This window comes from Somniosus microcephalus, chromosome 27, assembly GCF_052327205.1.
Source record: "Somniosus microcephalus isolate GS21.2 chromosome 27, FLI_Smic_1.0, whole genome shotgun sequence".
Lineage (NCBI taxonomy): Eukaryota > Metazoa > Chordata > Chondrichthyes > Squaliformes > Somniosidae > Somniosus > Somniosus microcephalus.
The window spans coordinates 10,940,341-10,959,504 of NC_141013.1; the positions used below are offsets into that span (position 1 = coordinate 10,940,341).

Genomic DNA, 19,164 nt, shown 5'->3' on the forward strand with positions numbered 1-19,164 from the left:
CTGTAAATTGGCGAGTCATGGTGCCAGCAGTGACTGCAGAATCGTGGCTGCTGTTACCTCCCCGTGCTGACCCTGCCAGTGCCTGTAGAGTCAGTGGAAGGGCACCTGGGTTGCATGGGGCTGCTTTGTGCAAATGCCACTCTGGGTCCACCGACCTTCCGCAATTTATTTATTTTTTGATTCTCATCTTCGAGTGTCCGAGCCCAAACTCTGCCCACTCCTTGAGTATTGTGTGCAGTTTTGGTCGCCTTATCTGAGGAAGGATGTTCTTGCCATGGAGGGAGTTGCAGCGAAGATTCACCAGACTGATACCTGGGATGGCAGGAATGACGTATGAGGAGAGATTGGGTCGATTAGGCTTATATTCGCTAGAGTTTAGAAGAATGAGAGGGGATCTCATTGAAACTTATAAAATTCTAACAGGACTAGACAGGCTAAATGCAGGAAGGATGATCCCGATGGCTGGGGAGTCCAGAACCAGGGATCACAGTCTAAAGATAAGGGGTAAGCCATTTAGGACAGAGATGAGGAGGAATTTCTTCACCCAGAGAGTGGTGAACCTGTGGAATTCTCTACCACAGAAGACAGTTGAGGCCAATTCATTAAATATATTCAAGAAGGAGTTAGATATATTTCTTAAGGCTAAGGGGATCAAGGGATATGGGGAGAAAGCAGGGACAGGGTACTGAATTTGGATGATCAGCCACGATCTCATTGAATGGCGGAGCAGGCTCGAGGGGCCGAATGGCCTACTCCTGCTCCTATCTTCTATGTTTCTATGTTTCTATGTTTCACCCCCCCCCTTCCCCCAACCCCACGTACAAGTGGAGCCCACTTATTCTCTTCTGCCTCATTCACTGGGCGTACCAGCCACCGGACATACTGGAAGTGGGAACTCCCAGTGTGGGGAGTCTGTGCGCCCTCTATATCACTGGTCTTGTAAGAGGCAGGAAATCCTGGTTTAGGCTGGGAACCCCAGTGAGCCTGGGTCCTGGCCTTTTTCCGACTGTTCCATTGGACTCCCGCTGGAGTTACAGCAGGAATCTGGTGGAATTTTTTTTTTATTCGTTCCTGGGATGTGGGCGTCACTGGCAAGGTGCTCCCACAGTGCTGTTAGGGAGGGAGTTCCAGGATTTTGACCCAGCGACGATGAAGGAACGGCGATATATTTCCAAGTCAGGATGGTGTGTGACTTGCTGAGTAAATTTGGCCGCAATCGCATTTTTTTTGGTTTAGAATGTGGGAGGATGTTTATCTGCTTGTGTAGGAAGTGCCATTAGACTATCTTCCTGTTTCCTTGGATACCCTTTTTGTATGAGGCCAGGCCCCAAGGGTTGTGAGGGTGGAAGTTTGTACTGTTGGTGGAGGGAGGGGAGAACAAACTTAGTGCAGCAAATGCTGTTGATTTGTTACATTAAAAATATATATATAATAAATTGGAAACTGTGTGGTACAGTGACCTTTCACCTCTGGGGCATGCGTTCAAAGCCAGCCCAAATTGATGGGAGAAAGTCTCTTCTATTTGCTGGCTATGAGTCTTCTACGTGAAATAAGCATGGATTGAATCATATAGAATCTTACAGCTCAGAAGGAGGCCATTCGGCCCATCGTGCCTGTGCCGGCTCTTTGAAAGAGCTATCCAATGTTTTTTTATTCGTTCCTGGGTTGTGGGCGTCGCTGGCAAGGCCAGCATTTATTGCCCATCCCACTATCCAATTAGTCCCACTCCCCCGCCCTTTCCCCACAGTCCTGCACAATTTTCTCTCCTTCAAGTATTTATCCAATTCCCTTCTGGAAGTTGCTATTGAACTTGCTTCCAGCAACCTATCTTGGCTTTTTTCCCCAATATCTCGCTTTTATTCCTCCTTCCCTTTGACCGCGCCCCCCTCACACCTCCGAAAAGGCACCGACTAATGTGGAGCTATGGATCCATGGATACGCAGGGACATCTGATACCTCACTCATGTGCCATCCTTCACAGGTGAACTTAGACACTGCGCATCCTCAGGCTCTTCGACAGTGGAAGACTTCACAGGGTAGCCTCAGTCCAGATCTTGGTGGGCATGGTTCAGTTCAGGCACTAAATAGGCCACCCAGTTCCTGGTGGGAAGGGGCCAACAGCACAAAACGTCCTTAATTGGTCACTAAACTGACAACCTTACTTAGACTACAACAATAACTTGCATTTATATAGCGCCTTTAACATCATAAAACATCCCAAGGTACTTCACAGACGTGTTATCAAACAAAATTTGACACTGAGCCATATAAGGAGATATTAGAACAGGAAAGAGGTAGGTTTTAAGGAGTGTCTTAAAGGAGGAAAGAGAGGCGGAGAGGCTCGGAGGGAATTCCAGAGCTAAGGGCCTCGGCAGCTGAAGGCACGGCCACCAATGTTGGAGCGATTAAAATCGGGGGATGCGCAAGAGGCCAGAATTGGAGGAGCGCAGAGATCTCGGAGGGTTGTAGGGCTGGAGGAGATTAGAGAGATAGGGAGGGGCGAGGGCCATGGAAGGATTTGAAAACAAGGATGAGACTTTTAAAATCGAGGCGTTGCCGGACCGGGAGCCAATGTAGGTCTCAACAGAATAGTTGATGTGGGAAATGGAAAAATATCACACTGGTGCAGTCGGGGGCGCTCTTCTGCGGGTGGGGCTGAGGCGCATTGTTGGGGCGACGTAGAGGAAATTTTACTTTGAACCTGACGTACTGTACACGACCTGGAAGTGCTTGATGCTGACACCTGGCTGATGATATGGACGGTGTTCCATTTCCTAACACTGATATTTCTCACCCTATCAACATAGAAGAATAAAAAAACAAGGACAGTCCCTGAGCAGCAATGAGCTAACCAACAGCAATTCCTATCAAATGGAATAAATTAAGAAGCCATTTGGGGAGTTGAGAGAGCTTCTGAAGCATTGTATAGAACTCCTTATGGGATTCTCTCATCAACATAATTAAAGGCATTTCATTGTGAAAATATGTTTGGCTAAATTTTTTTGTTTGAAGAAGACGATAGATGTGCCTTCTCCACATGTGACATCACATGTAAACGTCAGAAATACACGCATTATGCTTTCTGTCATCATATCAAGTCTTTGCAAACAAATGAGAAAGGGTTTACCATGGAAATATTCTCAGAAAGGCAGTACCCCTTTAAACAGTAACGGAACAGGTGCATCTGCATATTAACAAAGGCTTTCTGTCGGCACAAGCCACCCCCATAAATGCAGGGAACCAGCAGTAAATCAGACAAGCCATATTGTATCCATGATACTGCGGTTATGATTGCTTTTTACCTTTTCCCAGAATAAGATTTTTTTTTAGTTTTCTTCCCTCCTCTCCTGACTTTTCTGGTGGCACAGTTTCGTAGATGATGACAGTCCTCAGGTGATTCTTTCTGTTCCACGGTTCAATAAATGACAGCTGTGGTCTGATATTTGCTCTCCCTGGCATACAGTATACAGGTAATGACTTCTCCAATATCTAGTCTTTCTGTGTTATGGTACATGGGTGATGACTGTTCTCCAATACCTAGTCTTTCTGTGTTATGGTACATGGGTAATGACTGTTCTCCAATACCTAGTCTTTCTGTGTTATGGTACATGGGTAATGACTGCTCTCCAATACCTAGTCTTTCTGTGTTATGGTGCATGGGTAATGACTGTTCTCCAATACCTAGTCTTTCTGTGTTATGGTGCATGGGTGATGACTGCTCTCCAATACCTAGTCTTTCTGTGTTATGGTACATGGGTGATGACTGTTCTCCAATACCTAGTCTTTCTGTGTTATGGTGCATGGGTAATGACTGTTCTCCAATACCTAGTCTTTTTGTGTTATGGTACATGGGTAATGACTGTTCTCCAATACCTAGTCTTTCTGTGTTATGGTACATGGGCGATGACTGTTCTCCAATACCTAGTCTTTCTGTGTTATGGTACATGGGTGATGACTGTTCTCCAATACCTAGTCTTTCTGTGTTATGGTACATGGGTAATGACTTCTCCAATACCTAGTCTTTCTGTGTTATGGTACATGGGTAATGACTGTTCTCCAATACCTAGTCTTTTTGTGTTATGGTACATGGGTAATGACTGTTCTCCAATACCTAGTCTTTTTGTGTTATGGTACATGGGTAATGACTGTTCTCCAATACCTAGTCTTTCTGTGTTATGGTGCATGGGTAATGACTGTTCCCCAATACCTAGTCTTTTTGTGTTATGGTACATGGGTAATGACTGTTCTCCAATACCTAGTCTTTCTGTGTTATGGTACATGGGCGATGACTGTTCTCCAATACCTAGTCTTTCTGTGTTATGGTACATGGGTGATGACTGTTCTCCAATACCTAGTCTTTCTGTGTTATGGTACATGGGTAATGACTGCTCTCCAATACCTAGTCTTTCTGTGTTATGGTACATGGGTAATGACTTCTCCAATACCTAGTCTTTCTGTGTTATGGTACATGGGTAATGACTGTTCTCCAATACCTAGTCTTTTTGTGTTATGGTACATGGGTAATGACTGTTCTCCAATACCTAGTCTTTTTGTGTTATGGTACATGGGTGATGACTGTTCTCCAATACCTAGTCTTTCTGTGTTATGGTACATGGGTGATGACTGTTCTCCAATACCTAGTCTTTCTGTGTTATGGTACATGGGTAATGACTGTTCTCCAATACCTAGTCTTTCTGTGTTATGGTACATGGGTGATGGCTGTTCTCCAATACCTAGTCTTTCTGTGTTATGGTACATGGGTGATGGCTGTTCTCCAATACCTAGTCTTTCTGTGTTATGGTACATGGGCGATGACTGTTCTCCAATACCTAGTCTTTCTGTGTTATGGTACATGGGTGATGACTGTTCTCCAATACCTAGTCTTTCTGTGTTATGGTACATGGGTAATGACTGCTCTCCAATACCTAGTCTTTCTGTGTTATGGTACATGGGTAATGACTTCTCCAATACCTAGTCTTTCTGTGTTATGGTACATGGGTAATGACTGTTCTCCAATACCTAGTCTTTTTGTGTTATGGTACATGGGTAATGACTGTTCTCCAATACCTAGTCTTTTTGTGTTATGGTACATGGGTGATGACTGTTCTCCAATACCTAGTCTTTCTGTGTTATGGTACATGGGTGATGACTGTTCTCCAATACCTAGTCTTTCTGTGTTATGGTACATGGGTAATGACTGTTCTCCAATACCTAGTCTTTCTGTGTTATGGTACATGGGTGATGGCTGTTCTCCAATACCTAGTCTTTCTGTGTTATGGTACATGGGTGATGGCTGTTCTCCAATACCTAGTCTTTCTGTGTTATGGTACATGGGTAATGACTGTTCTCCAATACCTAGTCTTTCTGTGTTATGGTACATGGGTGATGACTGTTCTCCAATACCTAGTCTTTCTGTGTTATGGTACATGGGTGATGGCTGTTCTCCAATACCTAGTCTTTCTGTGTTATGGTACATGGGTAATGACTGTTCTCCAATACCTAGTCTTTCTGTGTTATGGTACATGGGTAATGACTGTTCTCCAATACCTAGTCTTTTTGTGTTATGGTACATGGGTAATGACTGTTCTCCAATACCTAGTCTTTTTGTGTTATGGTACATGGGTAATGACTGTTCTCCAATACCTAGTCTTTCTGTGTTATGGTGCATGGGTAATGACTGTTCTCCAATACCTAGTCTTTTTGTGTTATGGTACATGGGTAATGACTGTTCTCCAATACCTAGTCTTTCTGTGTTATGGTACATGGGTAATGACTGTTCTCCAATACCTAGTCTTTTTGTGTTATGGTACATGGGTAATGACTGTTCTCCAATACCTAGTCTTTCTGTGTTATGGTACATGGGTGATGGCTGTTCTCCAATACCTAGTCTTTCTGTGTTATGGTACATGGGTGATGGCTGTTCTCCAATACCTAGTCTTTCTGTGTTATGGTACATGGGTAATGACTGCTCTCCAATACCTAGTCTTTCTGTGTTATGGTACATGGGTAATGACTGTTCTCCAATACCTAGTCTTTCTGTGTTATGGTACATGGGTGATGGCTGTTCTCCAATACCTAGTCTTTCTGTGTTATGGTGCATGGGTAATGACTGTTCTCCAATACCTAGTCTTTCTGTGTTATGGTACATGGGTGATGGCTGTTCTCCAATACCTAGTCTTTCTGTGTTATGGTACATGGGTAATGACTGTTCTCCAATACCTAGTCTTTTTGTGTTATGGTACATGGGTAATGACTGTTCTCCAATACCTAGTCTTTCTGTGTTATGGTACATGGGTGATGGCTGTTCTCCAATACCTAGTCTTTCTGTGTTATGGTACATGGGTGATGACTGTTCTCCAATACCTAGTCTTTTTGTGTTATGGTACATGGGTAATGACTGTTCTCCAATACCTAGTCTTTCTGTGTTATGGTACATGGGTAATGACTGTTCTCCAATACCTAGTCTTTCTGTGTTATGGTACATGGGTAATGACTGTTCTCCAATACCTAGTCTTTCTGTGTTATGGTACATGGGTAATGACTGTTCTCCAATACCTAGTCTTTCTGTGTTATGGTACATGGGTGATGGCTGTTCTCCAATACCTAGTCTTTCTGTGTTATGGTACATGGGTGATGACTGTTCTCCAATACCTAGTCTTTTTGTGTTATGGTACATGGGTAATGACTGTTCTCCAATACCTAGTCTTTCTGTGTTATGGTACATGGGTAATGACTGTTCTCCAATACCTAGTCTTTCTGTGTTATGGTACATGGGTGATGGCTGTTCTCCAATACCTAGTCTTCTTTGGTACGGTTCCACAGGTGATAGCATTCGATGATTCCATTTTACCTTCTGGAGTATTTTTTAAACTTTATTATCCTAGTGTCGGAATTGTCGTATTCCTAACTAATAACGGAGGTCGAACTCAGGAGAACAATCAAACAGGTCTTTAATGTAGGTTTAGATGAATTCCAGAAAACAACAAAGATCGATGCAGGAGAGCCATGGAGCAGGTCTTTTCCCAACAGGGATGCCACGAGGACTGACTGGGCAGTCACGTGGTTTGCGACATGATGTCATCACGTTTGCCCGTGTTTTCCCATGCTCTTAAAGGGGCCACGCCCCGTGCATACAAACACTATATACAAAACGATGTAATGTCTAACACAATGGTACAGGCTTAGGCTGGTGTTAGAACATCGTTAAAGGGAATTATGTACAGTTGCCCAGAGTCATTCAGTGGCTCCGCCACACTAGATTATTTCAGCTCTTACATTTCAGCTCACTTTTATGGGTGAATCCTAACTTCACAAACCCTCCAGAGCATTTTTGCTTCAAATTTTAGGAAAAGCTTTGGTAAAGTACCAGGGAAATGAACATACTGGACATCAACATAACACCTTTCATTTTCAAAAGTAGAGAGATTGTTACTAGACCTCACTTAAAGTGTGAATATGCAAATGGCATGTTAACCTTTATTGCAAGGGGGTTGGAGTATAAGAGTAATGAAGTCTTGCTGCAATTATATAGGGCGTTGGTGTGACCACACCTGGAGCATTGTGCACAGTTTTGGTCTCCTTATCTAAGGAAGGATATACTTGCCTTAAAGAGATTCACTAGATTGATTCTGGGATGAGGGGGCTGTCCTATGAGGAGAGATTGAGTAGATTGGGCCTATATTCTCTGGAGTTTAGAAGAATGAGAGACGATCTCATTGAAACATATAACATTCTTAGAGGGCTTGACAGGCTAGATGCTGAGAGGTTGTTTCCCCTGGCTGGAGAGTCTAGAACTAGGGGTCATAGTCTCAAGATAAGGAGTCGGCCATTTAGGACTGAGATGAGGAGAAATGTCTTCACTCAGAGGGTTGTGAATCTTTGGAGTTCTGTACCCAAGAGGGCTGTGGATGCTGAGCCATTGAGAATATTCAAGATTGCGATCGATAGATTCTTGGGCACTAAGGGAATCAAGGGATATGAGGATTGGGCGGGAAGGTGGAGTTGAGGACGAAGGTCAGCTATGATCTTATTGAATGGTGGAGCAGGCTCGAGGGGGCGTATGGCCGACTTCTGCTCCTAATTCTAATGTTTATGAAGCAAATTTATTGCATAAATGATGAACACGTGAATAACCTAACAATGATTTAACGATGATGTAATTATAGTACAACTATTTTTATTTATCTCTTCAAAATAATAAAGTAAGAAATAGATTACATATCTAAGAAATACACTAATCTACATTTGACTGATAAATACAGACAGCATTTCTCTTGTCTAATCTGTAATTCTAAACTTTCATAAGCTCCTTCTCCTGAGATCTCGCAAGGTAACTGCCAAACTGAAAAGATTATTTCACTATTGCTTAACTCATGGGGCATATCCATCTGCCCAACTAACTATCTGACCCAAAATGCTATTGGCCTTGTTTATTGTTTTATGTACCTGCACTTGCATTCTCAAGGAATTATGTATTTGCACCCCAAGATCTCTGTTATTCCATGCCTTACAGTGTCTTTCCATTAAGTATATAATCCCATTCATTGTCTTTCCTCCCAATATAGGTGACCTCACACTTCTCTGCATTAACCTGTATCTTCAACCTATCCGCCAATTCTACTAAACTATGTCCTCCTGAAGTCTTTTACAGCTCCCCTCCTCGCTGTTTGTCTAATTTCTACTTTTTCTGGTGCTCTTGAGGGCAGTTCCCCAATCGTTGACCAGCACTGACCTTGCTCAGCTGGATCGGAAGGCTTAGCAGCCAGAAAATAAAGTTCCAGATTGTGACTGTCAACCAACTGTGCCAAATTGGCAATCCCACACAAGAGAAACCATACAGATACTGACATGGGAAATTGCAATGTCACACCAGTCCACTGGGGAAGGGGGGCAAAGCCCTTCTGAGGTTGGGTTAAAGGATATTGAGAAGAGAGGGGGGCCTTTCCTGCACATAAGACAAGCTACGCCTGACTTGGGAGTGCTTAATACTGGTACTGAGTGCCAAAATGTGGAGAAGTCTGTGTTTCACCAGCACTGACATCCCTAACCTTATTGAGCAGAAAACAACCACTAGGTATTAGAAATAATAACAGAAAATGCTGGAAACACTCAACAGACCAAGGCAGCATCTGTGGAGAGAGAAACAGTCAACGTTTCAGGTCGATGACCCTTCGTCAGAACTGGAAAAAGTTGGAGATGGAACAGGTTTTTAAGCAAGTGCAGGGGCCGGGAAAGGGGGGAGGGGAGGAGACAAATGGAAATCCCGTCAGAGAGAAGAGCAGAACTTCTTCAAGGTGGGTATTCCTAGAAGAGAGGTGGCAGTGAATTAAACACGAATACAATAGCAAAATACTGCGGATACTGGAAACTCTGTTTCTCTCCCCACAGATGCTGCCTGACCTGCTGAGTATTTCCAGCATTTTCTGTTTTTATTTCAGATTTCCAGCATCCACAGCATTTTGCTTTTGTACTAGGTATTAGAGATAGAATTCAGAAATGCAATCTAATCTCAGGGTTTGGACAGTTTAAGATTCACTCTGATTTCATCGCACCCATGGCTTCCCCCAGATGTCCATTGCTCTCTCTAGTTATCTGTGGTGTAATTATTGAAGCAGGGGTACAGTATATATTAACCTAAAGCAAGAATAAACTCTGTGGACTAACACTCTTTGTATGACATTAAATGGGTCATCTGATGCCATAATGACTTTCTTATAGCTTATGGAAGCACAATTGCTTTTTAGTTGGTGTAAACTGATTCTGGGAGCAATGGCTTTACCTTGGCATTATATCCACTTTAATCTAATTGAGGTATTCTAAATTTCCGGATGACACCAAATTGGGAGGGATTGTCAACACTGAGGAGGACTGCAACAAATTACAAGAAGACAAAGACTTACAAGGATGATACCAGAACTGCAAGGGGATACCTATCAGGAAAGGATGAACAGGCTGAGTCTCTTTTCTCTTGAAAAGAAAAGGCTGAGGGGTGACCTAATGGAGGTCTTTAAAATTATGAAAGGTTTTGATAGATTGGATACAGAGAGAATGTTTCCACTTGTGGGGAAGAGCATAACTAGAGGCCATCAATATAAGATAGTCACCAAGAAATCCAACAGGGAATTCAGAAGAAATTTCTTTACCCAGAGAGTGGTGAGAATGTGGAACTCGCTACCACAGGGAGTGGTTGAAGCGAATAGTATAGATGCATTTAAGGGGAGGCTGGACAAGCATATGAGGGAGAAGGGAATAGAGGGTTATGCTGATAGAGTTAGATGAGGAAAGACGGGAGGAGGCTCGAGTGGAGCATAAACGCTGGCATGGACTGGGTGGGCCGAATGGCCTGTTTCTGTGCCGTATATCCGATGTAATCCTATGTAATATGTAAAATGATTGCAGGATTAGATAGGATAGATACAGATAAACTATTTCCTCTGGTGGGGGAATCCAGAACAAGAGGATATAATCTTAAAATTAGAGCCAGGCCATTTAAAAGTGAAATCAGAATGCATTTTTTCACACAAAGGGTAGTGGAAATCTGGAGCGCTCTAAAAGCTGTGGATCCTGGACAATTGAAATTTTCAAGACTGAGGTCGCTAGATTTTTATTAGGTAAGGGATATGGAACCAAGGCGAGTAAATGGAGTCAAGGTACAGATCAGCCATGATCTAATTGAATGGTAGAACAGGCTTGAGGGGCTGAATGGCCTCCTCCTGTTCCGATGTTGTCATGCTGAAGAACCTTATGCCTCAGAGGAAAGAGTACTACCACTGAGCCAAGGCTGATGCAGTAACAAAATGTCCATTCTTGATATGTGAGCTGGGCAAGTGATAGCTGTCAGGTTGTCGTCCCCCCCCGCCCCCGCCCATGGGAGGGCGTAAAAGCCAAGCACATTGCTGCCCTCGTTCGACATCCACATGCAGGCACTTTCCAGCAGGGCCCACTGGATGGTAGTCAGGAGTGGGAGCGCTGGGTGTTTTCTCTCTCCCTAGTGCAGGGGCAATGATGTCAATTGTAGCACCGCCTTTATATCCGAGCAGGCAGAGTGGGCCGAATGGTCTGCACCTATTCCTGTGTTCCTGTTACTTGCACAGCTTAGATCAGCTAACTCAGCAGACAACAGGAATTGAGCACTTTTAATTCAGAAACCAATAACGCTGTAGATACAAACAATATATTTTGATGTAAAACAGTCCAAAAATGACCAAATGTGATGAAAAAATATTTAGCTTCAACCCATTTCATTTAAACCTCACATTTAATTAACTAGATATGGGGACTACACTGAGCATTGATATATGCTTGAAGCCTCCAAGGACTGCATGCAGTTAGCCAGACAGCCCTAACAACAACAGCTCAATCAGAAATGAGATCAGAAAGAGACAGGTTGTAAAAGTAACTCATTTCATTTCAATCTACGCCTTGGAGACAGCTAAGTTTATTTTCTTTTTTTCTTCTTTTCTGCAGAAATTTACCATTTGGACCAATCAATGAGACGTGCTAAAGGTCATCCATCACTTCAAGGCACTGATAGAATTCGATAGCTAAGCTTTTTACATCTAGTTGCAAGGGCTGCCCTATGGCTGTTCTGTTTACATCAGCATCTCTCTCGGGAGACGTGCAGTGACCTCCGCGTGGAACTGAAAAAACAGTTTCAAAGTTCTTTCTTCAACTGTGTCCTCCGCAGAAATCAGCTGAAGAGCATCCAACAGCCCGACATTATCGTCTGTCTGACTTTCAACAGTGGAATAAATTGTAACTTATGCTGACAAGACTATGTACATGTAGTTGAGGTGTACATCGGAAGAGGTCTAGTTTTCTGTGAGCACGATGGATGACGGATTTGGGAATAATTCAAACCTCTTTCAAGGAGCCAAGGATATTGCCAACGAGGCCAAGAGGCACAACAGGATGCAAGACTCTTACACACGGTACGAAGGTGGTGGGGAGCATGCCTCTCAAGATGTGGGATATTACCACAGCGGTGAGCCTCATGCACAGGAAGACGCTGACAGTGATGCCACGGAAGGGCACGATGAAGACGATGAAATCTACGAGGGGGAATACCAGGGGATCCCACATCCTGATGACATTAAAGCCAATCGGATGGCAGCAACCCAACCCATTCCTGATGAATACAGGGACCAAGCAGACCTCATGGCAGAACGTATGAAGGACGAGGAGCAGCTAGCGCACCAGTACGAGTCAATCATCGAGGAGTGCGGACACGGACGCTTCCAGTGGACACTCTTCTTTGTCTTAGGATTGGCACTGATGGCTGATGGAGTAGAAGTCTTTGTGGTGGGCTTTGTACTTCCCGTTGCGGAAAGGGACATGTGCATGTCAAGTTCCAACAAAGGAATGCTGGGTAAGTGCCGCTACACTTACGAATACGCCTTCTGATTTTGGGTTAAATCCAATAATGACATCTTTTCCCCCAAAGGGTGAATTCCAAAATGAGGGGTAATCCTGATGAAACCTGGAGATGTCAGTGTTGGCATCCTGCAGTTTGGATGTGAAGCAGACGTTGCCCCCTGTTTGGCACGGGAAGCACGTGGTCTTCCCAACATACTGCCGTGCAACACTGACACAGCACATCTTCAGTCAGCAGGGAAGTACACCTGACTTGATGGGCCAAAGGCCTGTTTCTGTGCTGTAGCTTTCTCTGATTCTAGGAAACCCGATACATTTCTAAAGGGATCAATTTCAAATTTGGGGTGGGGGATATTTTTTCACACACAGGTTGTACCCTTTGGTAGCCAAAGGCGATCTTTGTTGAAACTCCGTCATGTTCTCCACTTGGGTAAAGCTCCATCTGCTGTAGTTTGAACTTGGTTTGGGTGCGTTTATCTTTTTTTCTCTCTCTTTGCTCCTCCTTTCCTTGAAGAGGACGATTCACGCTACGTTCAGTAGGCACCAGCAGCTTAATAGAAAAGAAAGACCTGCATTTGTATAGCACCTGTCACAACCTCAGGTTGTCCCAAAGCTCTTTACAGCCAATGAAGTACCTTTTTTTTGAAGCGTAGTCACTGTTGTAATGTGGGAAACGCGGCAGCCAATTTGCGCACAGCAAGCTCCCACATACAGCAATGCGACAATGACGCGATAATCTGTTGCTGTTATGTTGATTGAGGGATAAATATTGGCCCAGGGTACCAGGGATAACTCAAATAAAAACAGAAAATGCTGGAAATACTCAGCATCTGTGGAGAGAGAAACTGAAACGTTAACTCTGTTTCTCTCTCCACAGATGCTGGCTGACCTGCCGAGTATTTCCAGCATTTTCTGTTTTTATTTCAGATTTCCAGCATCCGCAGTATTTTGCTTTTGTACCAGGGATAACTCTCCTGATCTTCAAAAGAGGATCTTTTACGTCCACCTGAGAGGGCAGACGGGGCCTTGGTTTAACGTCTCATCCGAAAGACGGCACCTCCGACAGCGCAGCACTGGGGGTGTCAGCCTATAATTTTGTGCTCAAGTCTCTGGAGTGGGACTTTGAACCCACAAACCTTCTGACTCAGAGGTGAGAGTGCTACCCACTGAGCCACAGCTGACACTATAGTCTACCACCACCTGACCCATTCTTCATGCACGGGCCTTGTCACAAACAGCTGGCAGGCCATTCAACCTTGCGAGCCTTCACGGCTCGGACTCAACGTGCTCTCACCCAGCTTCCACACCAACAAGTTTCCAGTGGGATCAGGAAAGTTGAGCAGATTTAATTCTCTGCCTCCGTAGCCTCGGGACGTGGAGATGAATTGTAGAACGCCAGCTCCGCCCTGCTAATTCAGCAGAGACCTGGGTTTGAAGCTGAGACCTTCCTGGTCGATATGGTTTAGTACCGTGCCACAAGGTGCATTTACCCACCGCTGCCCGGAGCATTTTTAAATGTACTTTATTTTATTTAAACTGCTGATGAAGTATGGTGACCCGAACATGTGGTGACATGATGACGTTGGTATGCACTGATGGCATCAACCTGACACATGAGGTAAGGGCGGTAAAGTGCTGTTTGGAAGCCAGCCAGTTTATTTTAGCAAGGGAGGGAAGGCTTTAAGATGGAGTAAACCCCCCTGCCCTAGGCTGCACCGCCTAGTGGCCGATTACAGAGTGACCCTCCGAAATGGCAGTGAAGGAACATTCGGCTCCATTTGGGACAGTGCACAACACACAGATAAAGTAACTACATTAAAGAGAGCTCTTTTGGTTGGGGACGGGGTGGGGGAGGGGGGTGGTGGCATTAAAGGCACTGCCTAGAAGACCAAGAAGGGGCAGACTTGATTTCCAGTTTGTTCTCAGTTATCTGATCTCACCTGGGAAGATGGCAAGGGTTCTACAATTTGCCTCAGTGTTCCTCGACTATCAACTGGTATTCCTGCTCCTGAACACTATCTCTGCTGAAAAGCCCAAGTGTCCAGTGTCAGATGAAGACAAAATGTCCTTCACACTACCTCAGCTCAAACACAGAGAAAGGCAGCTGGACGAGATGCATGGAAGTTGCCAACATGAACATTAAACACAACATGACTCAGAAAAGGTAGGAGAAAGCTAGAGAGGGGAAGGGAGGAGAGAGAGTTTCACCCTCATCAATCCACGCACATAGGGTTAACTGTATTTTCAGGTTTATATATGATGATGCAGCCCCTTTAAGACTTTAAATACTCAAGAGGTTAAATAGTTGTTTGAAGCAGTAAAGTAATAGAGGTACTTTGAATGGTTAACACAATTTTAACAAGAATGAACACAATATTTTGCTGTTCATGCAGAGCCTCATTAAAATGATGGCCAGGTGCCCGGAGTGTTATTGATTGCACGGAGAATGATCTGTGATGTAAGCTCCCAGCTCTTTATTGATTGTGGAGTTTAATGGAAATTGTCTGTTAAAGTACCATCTTCCATTTTGTGGATTGACTACGAGGCAAATAAATTCTTGGGACTGCAGTACTTTAACTAAGTATCTTGGAAAAAAAGGGAAAGTAATGAGATTGCAACTATAGAGTGCCTCCAAACCATTCAAAGGTTTTAAAGTGGCATTACTATCCTGTATAATGGTGGGGAAAGTTTTGCACAATACTGATCCTATCATACGTAGAAGTATTGTACTGCTGTAAACAATAGCACAGTCATCTCTGCCAAAAATGGTGGTGGTGCAAGGCAAAAGGAGATGGTAATGGGACAAGTAAAGAAACAAAAGATGGGTCTAGAGGAGGTGTAAATGGTTGCAGCAGAATAGCAGAAGGGGAGGGAGTTAATTTAAGTTTTTATCCTTCATAGGTTTCCCCCCCCCCCCCTCCTGGGGACTGGGTGGTGATGTGGGTTAGATGCTGTCCCTTCACCTCTAGGGTTCTAAGCCAGCCAGTCTGATGGGCTGAAAGCAGCCATAGGGTTCTATGGGAAAATAATTCAGGCAGTCTCTATCCAATGGGCATGGAACACAACACACAAAATTGCTTTGATATGGTACTATACTGGCATGTACACTCAGAAAGGCTGTAGGAAATGGGAAAAATGCCATACTGATACAGTACATAAGAACATAAGAAATAGGAGCAGGAGTAGGCCATTTGGCCCTTCAAGCCTGCTCAGCCATTCAATAAGATCATGGGTGATCTTTGACCTCATCTCCAGTTTCCTGCACTATTTCCATATCCCTTGATTCCCTTAATATCCAAAAATCTATCAATCTCTGTCTTGAATATACTCAACGACTGAGCCTCCACAGCCCTCTGGGGTAGAGAATTCCAAAGATTCACCACCCTCTGAGTGAAGAAATTCCTCCTCATCTCAGTCCTAAATGGCCGACCCCTTATCCTGAGACTGTGACCCCTAGTTCTAGACTCCCCAGCCAGGGGAAGCAACCTCCCTGCATCTACCCTGTCAAGCCCCTTAATAATTGCTAACGTTTCAATTAGATCACCTCTCATTTTTCTAAACTCTAGGGAATATAGGCCCAGTATTGGATGCTCTTCTGAAGTTGGGGTTTGAGGTTCATTGTTGGGCTGAGAAGATGACGCTTTACTCTGCATCTAACCTTGGTGCACTTGACCTGTGAGTTGCACAAGTTCCATCTGTCCTGAAGGTTTTCTTTAAAGAGCTGAATTTGCACAATACTGATCCTATCATATGTAGAAGTATTGTACTGCTGTAAACAATAGCACAGTCATCCCTGCCAAAAATGATGATGGTGCAAGGCAAAAGGAGATGGTAATAGGACAAGTAAAGAAACAAAAGATGGGTCCAGAGGAGGTGTAAATGGTTGCAGCAGAATAGCAGAGGGGGAGGGAGTTAATTTAAGTTTTTATCCTTCATAGGTTCATGCCATAGAGCGAGTAGACCAAATATAAAGTTTAAATCCATGTTTCCTGTGACTTGCATATATCTCAAATTGCTGACACGAACAGGTTTTGGTGTTCCGATTTAGGATTTATCTACTAATGAGCCCAAAGTGCTCAGAACAACCAAACACACAGAAATCAAACAGGACAAACCATCAAATAACAAATAGGACTGAGTTCATAGAATCATAGAATCTTACAGCACAGAAAGAAAGACCTGCATTTCTACAGCGCCTTTCACAACCACTGGACATCCCAAATTGCTTTACAGCCAATGAAGTGCTTTGTGAAGTGTAGTCACTGTTATAATGTAGGATATAGGCAGCCAATTTGCACGCAGTGAGCTCCCCCACACAGCAATATGATGATGACCAGATAATCTATTTTAGTGATGTTGATTGAGGGATAAATATTGCCCAGGACACTGGGGATAACTCCTCTGCTCTTCTTTGAAAGAGTGCCATAGGATCTTTTACATCCACCAAATTTTTGCGCCTTGTTGTTGAATTCGGCAAGATCTGCAACAGTGCAGGGTTCCTCTAACGATGGGCATTGCAGGAGATGTTGCATAGTCTGTGCCTCAGTTCCACATTCACAAGCTAATCTTAGCAGAGATAGTACGATTAGATTTATTGCCTGGCGTAGGAAGGGGATAGGCTTGAGCCAAGGCTTCTGCTCCTTATTGCTATCTATTGGAAAGTGCATGAGAACACAGGAGAGGACAGGATCGAGTAGCCTGTCAGCACTCGTTGTCAAGGCTCGCCCATGAGGAGTGCCCACTTTAGCAAGGTGTGTTGTTGGCACCCATGGAACTGTGACCCCAGCGAGAGTCCGAAGGAGAGAAAACTGGCGAGGAAAAAAACAATGTTGACCATTACCAGCCAATCAGTGGTTGCTGACACAGTTATTTCATTTCCTGGGAAACTATCAAATGGTTTATTCCCCAGTGGAGTAGAGTTATCTCACTGTTAGTGGGTTCATTCAAAGCCGGTGACATCCTGAGAAGCTAGCAAGACACGTGCATTCCCCTGACACTATTCACTGCAGTAGAGTGCAAGAGCACAATGTCACCTGCTATGCAGCTTAGTACAGCACCAGGCTAAGATAGGACAGCGAATTAAACATGAGGGCCTGGGGTTTCCGCTTTGGGCGCAATGGGCGATCCGGGTGCAGATTGCGCTCAAAACTGCGCTAGTTTTGATAAGTATATTTTTCTCAAGTTTATTTTCTCAAACTTATTTGCATATCGCCAAATGCAAAATCTCCCATGAACCAGCGCAATCAGGCAGTGCTTTAGAACTTAATGGGTTTTTTTTAAAGCTTGCATTAAAAAAATTCATTGATATATCTAAGAGCGGTAACCTGGTGCAGCATTATTAATACAGCTGAAAATGGGTTTTAACAAAAAATAAGCATCTTTAATCAGTGTCGAGTCTGCCACCCGATTTTAAATAACTGAAAATTACTTTAAAATTTAGGCAGAGCTATTTACTAGTTACATTGGTGAACAGTAGTCAGTTTTTTTAAGTATAAATTAAAAAAAATAATATTTAAAATGTTTAAAATGTGCCTATTAGTGTCCTTGCGCCTAAAAAAACCCAGTTTCGTTTTAAGAGCCTCCGCGAAGGCCCGCAAATGGGTGCAACTAGCGGAAGCTCGCCATGGTGATTATTTCAACCTGGGGGCGTGGCCAGCTCTATGGGCGGGGCCGGCTTCTAGCGTGATTTTTTTTAAACCAGCGCAAAAAGATCACGGAAATTCGATTCGCGTCGTCCGGAATTTGCACGTGAACTTCCAAGATCTTTTGCGCTGGTTTGGCCGATTTTTTGAGAGCATCGCGCCGGAAGTACCAACGCAACAGAACAGAAAACTCCTGTCCCTGATTTCTGCATCTTGTACCAAATATCAGCTTGGCTCAGTTGACCACATTCTTGGCTCTAAGTTAGAAAGTTGTGGGTTCAGCCTCAGTATAGATTGAGCACATAATCTAGGCTGACACTTCAGTGAGTACAAAAGGAGCATTGCATTGCCAGAGGTGCTGTCTTTCAGATGAAATGTTAAACTGAGGTCCTATCTGTCTGCTCCGATGAATAGAAAAGATCTCACGGTACTTGACGTAAGAAAACTACTAGGCACTTGGTCTGAGTATTAAACAAGGCTTTAATCAACTGTTTTTCAACATGGAGATCTAGTTGTGTCCTTCACTAGTTCCTGTTAAAGAATGTCCTGAGCAAGCTGGGCCCATGCCCGAGTATTTATACTCTCCCTGGACAGCGCCACCAGCAGGCCGCCCAGTATTATTTCATAAGTCATTTCCGCATGAATGACAAGATTCATGTCAGTACTGTTGAAAGAGAAGTAGGGAGTTCCCTTGGTGCCCTGGCCAATGTTTCTCCCTCAAACAAGACCCACCAAAACAGATTATTGTAATTCATTCTTTAGTTATTTTGTGAGATCTTGCTGTACGCAATTTGGCCACTGTGTTTACCTACATGACAACAGTGACTGCACTTCAAAAGTCATTAATTGGTTATAAATCACTCCTGAAAAGCCACTTCTGAACGCACCTTCAGTTACCTCCCCAACTCCTCTCCCACCATTGACTTTGCCCCTGTGAAGCATTTTGGGACGCTTTAGTGTGTAAAAGGCACAATATAATTTTTTTTTCATGGTATGTGGGCGTCGCTGTCAAGGCCAGTATTTTTTGCCCATCCCTAGTTGCCCTTGAGAAGGTGGTGGTGAGCCGCCTTCTTGAACCGCTGCAGCCCGTGTGGTGAAGGTGCTCCCACAGTGCTGTTAGGGAGGGAGTTCCAGGATTTTGACCCAGCGA

At 44.0% G+C, this 19,164-nt stretch overlaps 1 protein-coding gene across 3 annotated transcripts in view; it reads left to right on the forward strand.

Moving 5' to 3' along the window:
• Nucleotides 1-19,164, forward strand: part of LOC147099965 (synaptic vesicle glycoprotein 2B-like) — a 199,840-nt gene that overhangs the window by 118,010 nt on the left and 62,666 nt on the right. For 2 of the 3 annotated variants that reach the window (XM_085968509.1, XM_085968510.1), the window contains exon 2: nt 11,467-12,367. In XM_085968509.1, coding sequence (XP_085824635.1) covers nt 11,830-12,367 — 538 coding nt within the window. In that variant the 5' untranslated portion in view covers nt 11,467-11,829. Of the gene's footprint in view, nt 1-11,145; nt 11,386-11,466; nt 12,368-19,164 lie in introns of those variants that run through there. The other variant, XM_085968512.1, reaches the window with a different exon arrangement.